The sequence below is a fragment of the Mastomys coucha genome, unplaced genomic scaffold (assembly GCF_008632895.1).
Source record: "Mastomys coucha isolate ucsf_1 unplaced genomic scaffold, UCSF_Mcou_1 pScaffold12, whole genome shotgun sequence".
Lineage (NCBI taxonomy): Eukaryota > Metazoa > Chordata > Mammalia > Rodentia > Muridae > Mastomys > Mastomys coucha.
This window is the reverse complement of record NW_022196894.1, coordinates 17,680,302-17,686,795: the sequence shown is the minus strand read 5'-3', so window position 1 is coordinate 17,686,795 and position 6,494 is coordinate 17,680,302. Positions and strand designations below refer to the sequence as shown.

The following is a 6,494-nucleotide window of genomic DNA, read 5'->3' as shown; positions in this document are numbered from 1 at the left end:
TATGTGGATGCAGTTCCCTCAGTGGCCTGATGAGGGCAGCAGATCCCCTGGAACTAGAGTAATGGACATTTTTACTCAAACCTATAACCTTTGCCCCCCACTCTAGCATTACTCCCCATATTCTAGCATTAATTGGCCCCACTTAACTACAGGACATTTACCTGTCACAAGAATAGTAAACTTGGAAAAATGAGTGACTTCCCTTTTGGAGGAATATTCTGTGTGTAGAAAGTTCTAGAAGAGCTAATGATTACACTGTCCTGAGGTTGTTCAGTTTTCTCAATACAGTGAGGAACTTTGGGGTCTTCCCATATGAATCATGACCCTTTAGCATGGTGGGCATGGTGGCTCATTCTTACAATTGCTATGCTAAAATCCAAGCACTTGGGAGGTAGAAGTGAGAATCTGTTAGTCTTAGCTACAGTGAGACTTAACACAACTAAAGAAAAGCATCAGCATATTTGTAGAGTGAAGTGTTTTCAATTCTTTGTTAAAATAATAGAAGCGCATTTTCTTTCTTCACCCTTCTTATTCTTTCAATTCATTCATTTATTTTCATTTTTCAAGTCAGGGTCTCTCTATGTAGTCCTGGCTATCTTGAAACCTGCTATGTAGACCAGGCTGGCCTACAGAGGCCCTCCTGCCTCTGCCTCCAAATGCTGAGATTAAAGTTATACAGCACCACCCCTAGGTTCATGTGTTTATTAATCTGTGTAAACAATCATGTGTGTACGTATGCTGTGGTGCATATGTGGAGGTCAGAGGACAACTTCTGGGATGCAGCTCTTCCCTTCTAGCACCTGGGTCCCAGTGCTTGAGTCCAGGTTCCCAGCAGAGGGGGCCTTACCCTAACGGGTGATACACCACCCTCTGGGTACAGACTCTCCCAGCTGTCAGTCTTCTATGCATCCTACACAGGAATGTGGCTACAGTATCTGGTTGATTTCTTTTAATTTATTTTGGCTAGCAGGAGAGTTTTGCTATCTAGCTCTGCTCTGCCTGAAACCTGCCATGTAGATTATGTCACCTTGAACTCAAAGTGATCTTGTTTCTCTGCCTTTTCAGTTAAGGATTATAGGCATGTGCCACCACATGTGGCTTTTGTTTTGTTTTTGAGATAGTCTTATGCATTTAGGGTTGGCTTTGAACTTGGTATGTAGGGAGGATTAGCTTCAACTCCAGGTCCTTCTCCTGAGTGATAGGATTACAGATACGTTCTTCTATCCCAGGTTTACATGGTACTGGGGACCCAACCCAGGGTTTCAGGCATGCTAGTCAAGCACTGAGCTATACAGCCCCAGGCCCCTATTTTCTTTTTATACATTTCTTTTATTAGGGATGCAGTTTAGTGATAGAGTACTTGCATAGTACACAGAGGGCCTTGGATTTGATCCCCAGCACTACAAAGCAACCCTGGAAAAAGTCCTGCATTACCTAACTAAATTCTTCTACCTTATAAAAAGGGAGCAAGGGGGCTGGAGAGAAGGCTCCGGGGTTAAGAACACTGGGTGCTCTTCCAGAGGTCCTAAGATCAATTCCCAGCAATCACATGGTAGCTCACAACCATCTGTACTAGAATCTGAAGCCCTCTTCTGGTGTCTGAAGATAGTGAGTGTGGATTCATATAAATAAATAAATAAAAAAATAACTCTTTTTTTTTTTTTTGGTTTTTCGAGACAGAGTTTCTCTGTGTAACCGTGGCTGTCCTGGAACTCACTCTGTAGACCAGGCTGGCCTCGAACTCAGAAATCCGCCTGCCTCTGCCTCCCAAGTGCTGGGATTAAAGGCGTGCGCCACCACCGCCCGGCAAAAAAAAAATAACTCTTAAAAAAAAAAAAGTTACCCTAATATAGGGAAATGTTAGGCATAGCAGTGCATGCCTTTAATTCCAGTACTACTTATTGAGACACTGTCTTAAGAAAGAAAGAAAGAAAGAAAGAAAGAAAGGAAGAAAAGAAGGGAGATAGGTTAGTAAAAATTTTATGTACATAAACTACCCAATACTGTACATAATTTCTTGAAAAAAAAACTGGAAATTTTTCTTTTTAATGAGGCTTAATGTAGATTAAATATCAGCTTTAAGAGGGACACACAGGATGTAGAGATGACACACTGGACAAGAGGCACACTTGCTGCCAAGTCTAACCTTAGTTTAATTTCTAGGACTCACAGGGAAGGAGAACTGACTCCTGCAAGTTGTCCTCTGCCTCATAGTCACACATATGTGCACAAGGAAAAGAAGTGTTGCACTTAATAGTTTCATTGGAAACTGTGAAGACAACACTGTCATCTTTATTTCATATACAAAAAAGATGAAATCTTGCTATAGTTAAACTAGTGTAGATTTAAAGAACAAACTAACTGACATATGAATCTTAAGTAAATTCTAAAACAAAGACTCAAAACCATAAGGTAAGGGCATGATTTTTGTGACCTACACTAAATTTACAGAAAAATTAGAGTAGTGTAGAAAAATAAATGCTGTTTCCACAGCAGCCTGATTACATCTAACAATGGTAACTGTACTGTTGAAATTGAGTGTAATGGTAAATTTTGTGTCATGCACTTTTACCATAATCAATAAAAAGTGAATCTATATCCTTCACACACCAGGCATGCACACAGTGCACTTACACACATGCAGGCAAAACATTCATACATATAAAAGATAATGGGGCTAATGAGATGGCTCATTGGTTAGGAACACTGGCTGTTCTTCCAGAGGAAATGGGTTCAATCCCTAACACTCACAGTGGGACTAACAACTGTCTTTAACTCTAGTTCGAAAGGATTCAATGCCCTTTTCAGGTCTCTATGGGTACTGCATGTATATGGTACACAGACTTACAGGTAAACAAATACCCACACACATAAACTAAAAGACAAAGAAAAATCTTTTTGGAAAAGTAAATCTAGGACTGACAAGATGGCTCAGTGGGTAAAGGGGGACCACTGTATCCCCAGAACTCATGTAAAGATGGGAGGAGAAAACTGACTCCACAAAGTTGTCTTCAGACTGCCACACACACGCTGTAGAGTGAGCACCCATACAGATATATCCCCGCCAAATAAATCTATGCCTTCCACTATTAAGACATATATATTTACATTTTATATAAAATATAAAATATATAAAATACCAACAATCACAGTTCTCCCTAAACATAAGCTTAACTATTATTCTTTAACATGGATGTAATTTTCAAATTCAGACAAAGGACCTGAGCGGGCATGGTCCCATGTTAGTGATGCTAGTACTTAGGAGGTAGAAGCAGGAGGATCAAGAGTTCAAAGTCAGGCTACATAGATTTTTCAAGGCCAGCCTAGGCTACATAATATGTAGCCTAATACGACAAAAAACAAAACACTAAAAAAGTCATTGAGAGTTGAGACTGACATTTAGTAAGATTTACATAGTAGCTGAAGATAACCTTTAACTCTCATCCACCTGTCTCTGTGTGCTAAGATTACAGGTATGTGCTACCATGCCCAGTTTATGTAGGTAAGTCCTCTCTATAAACTAAGCTACATCCCTAAACTACCAAATAAACCTTCAATCGCACACGTCTCACATAAGCTATACACTCAAGTGAGTACACTGAGATTGAGTTCATGAGTTTAAAATATATAGTTAAAAGAACAACTGTTGTTAGCTGTATTTGTAAAGCACCTTCTCACCTGCGTGGCCTAGTCCTTGGGGACATCATTTCATTGCCAAGTATGTGGTACCGTCTTGCTTCGTGCAGCAACTGGTAACACTCAGGGGAATTCTGGATCAACTGGTCCACCTCAACTGTCTGAACGAAGTAGTTGGGATGCAAGAGAGGAAGCCTGACGTGTGTCAGGAGCTCATGTAACAGTGGTCGTCGCAGATCAACCGCTCGGTAGACCCAGCGCATGACGGCCTCAAAAACCATCTCTTCTTTACCAATAACAAGTTCATCACTGCAGATATAATCAATAAGTTCATCTTTGTCAAGCTCGAGAAATTCTTCATGCTGGGATACATCCTCAAAAGTCTGCAATGCAAATGTCTTGCATTTTGTGAAGAGTGTCTTGAGTGAGTGGGTATCCGCAAAGCGCTGGATTCCTAGGCAATTGCAGGGATCAAGCTGTTCCTCTAAGAACTTGGCACAAGCATCACGGAGGACACTGATCTGAAAGAGGCTGGAGGTTTCGAAGAGATACTGGACATTCTCTGTGGTGATCTTCACCTTCCCAGTATACACATACTGCAAAAAACATTCCATAGCCTCAGCTAAAATGCCGTTGATCTCAACCAGCATTTCTCGGCTCTCCCTGTGGTCATTACAGAACATGGCTCTGAAGTAGCTGCTACAGGCTGAGAGGACAGCTCGATGGCATGGGAACTCTTTTCCTTCCACACAGATAATAACATCTGTGAATAAGCGGCTGTCTCGGAACTCATTAAATATCTGGAGGATGTTTTCAGCATGGGATGATCCTGAAGAGAAGTCAAAATACTCATGACCTGTCAGAGATTTGGGGTCCATTTCAAAAACTTTACGCTTAGTTGCTGGGGAATCACGCACCCCAAGATCCTCTCTGTTTAATCTGCGTCCCAATATTAGTACCATTGTTACATCAGTTGACTATATAACTGCTGAGAAATGGCTCCTAGGGATCTTCTTTATGTAACTAAAAAAAAAAACAAAATATTTAGACAATTTCATTTTTTTTGTAAATACAAATCACATGATTAGTATGTTCTACAATACTAACTAGCTCATTTTAACAAAACTGATAAAAACTTGCATTTGCAGGATCAGAACACAAGCGGTACTTTGCAATATCTTAGTGTATCCATATATATTCTTGGCTGGCCTGCTGGAGTTCTCTATGTAGAGATAAGACACAGCTAAGCATGAATTACATAGCTAAGCATGACCTTGAACTCTTGAGTAGTCCTCAGCTCAAAGAGTGCTCAGTTTCTACCCTGTTCTGCATAGCAAAGAGAAAAAAATCATGCAGAACTGGACTAACAATCTTTAACTATTGTTTTGGTTTATTTGAAACAAGGTCTTCCCTATATATAGCCCAGGATGGTCTGGAACTCCTCCTGCCTCAGCCTCCTGAAAGCTATGATTTACCACACTCCACAGGCATGGCTTATAGCCAGAATCTTAATATAAACAATTATTATCTTAACATAACAGTACTAGAATTTACCTATCACTATACTTTTAAAATATGTTAACTGTATGTCCAGGCTTATTTTCTACCATTTCCTCAAAGAAATAATCAGGAGTTTATGGAACAATTTATTTATATAGACTTTCATTGTTGTATTAACAGAAAATATTTAAAACAAGCTAAAGGCCCTTAACTAAACCTCAGGATATCTTTAAGATAGAATAGTTTATTACAGCTATTAAAAAGTATATGGACACAGCTCCGTTGGTAAAGTGTTTGCCTAGTATGCATGAAGCCTTGGGTTTCGTATCACATAAACTAGGTTCATGGTACACATTTGTAATCTCATCACTTTGAGGTGGAGGTAGGAAACTCAAGAGTTCAAGGTCATGCTTGGCTATGTAGTGAGTTCAAGACTAGCTTGGTCTACATAGAGAGTTCCACCAGGCCAGCCAAGGCTACATAAGTGAGACCCTGTATAAAAGAACAAAAGAGAACTGTCTTTAGTAGAGTGACTAAATCCTTTGGTTACTCACTCGCAGTCTCTTTGAGGGGTTGGGACATGTTTCTTAGTCATAGATAGGTGCTGTTAACCTAGCTCAGTCAAGGACTGGGAGAGGGTCCTTGTCCACATGCCTGACAAACTGAGTTAGATCCCCAGAAGCCAAGCAGTAGAAGAGAACTGGCTCCTGCAACTCATTTTGTGACATCCAGATACATTCTGTGGCATACAAGTGCCTTTCAACATAATAAACAAACAAACAAACAAACAAATGGGACAATATTAAGCAGGGCCTAAATAACATGCACATTTAACATTGTAAGGCGGTACTACCTATTTATAATGGAAGTCTGGAGAAAAATCGTATTAGTTTGTGTCAGAATCGCTATGATAAACACCATGAAGCAAGTTGAGGAGGAAAAGGTTTCTTTCTGCTTGATATTCTCTCGGGGAAGTCAGGGCAGGAACTTGAGGCAGAAACTGAAGCAGAGGGCGTGAAGCATTGTTTCCTGGTTTGTATCTACATCATGCCAGGGGCTTTTTTTATGCAGCCTAGGATCTCTTGTCCAGGGATGGTGCTGCTCCCACATGGTCTGGGCCTACCTATGTCAATCATCAAAAAATTGTCCTACAGACAACTACAAGCAATCCAATGGGGACATTTTCTCAATTGAAGTTCCTTTTCCCTAAATAACTCTTGCTTGTGTCAAGTTGAAAAACAAACATCAAACCCCCCAAACAAAAAAAATGAACCAGCACAAAAATAGAAGTAATAAACACCTCTTCCTATTTTCTATCCTTAGGTGAATTAATATTGAAATCTACCTTTTTTTTTTTT

General features: G+C 40.1%; 1 protein-coding gene across 7 annotated transcripts in view; it reads right to left on the bottom strand.

Moving 5' to 3' along the window:
- Positions 1-6,494, bottom strand: part of Klhl24 (kelch like family member 24) — a 56,081-nt gene that overhangs the window by 23,356 nt on the left and 26,231 nt on the right. For all 7 annotated transcript variants that reach the window (XM_031363411.1, XM_031363410.1, XM_031363409.1 and 4 more), the window contains one exon: positions 3,679-4,659. In XM_031363411.1, the coding sequence (XP_031219271.1) occupies positions 3,679-4,598 (920 nt within the window). In that variant the 5' untranslated portion in view covers positions 4,599-4,659. The remainder of the gene's footprint in view (positions 1-3,678; positions 4,660-6,494) is intronic.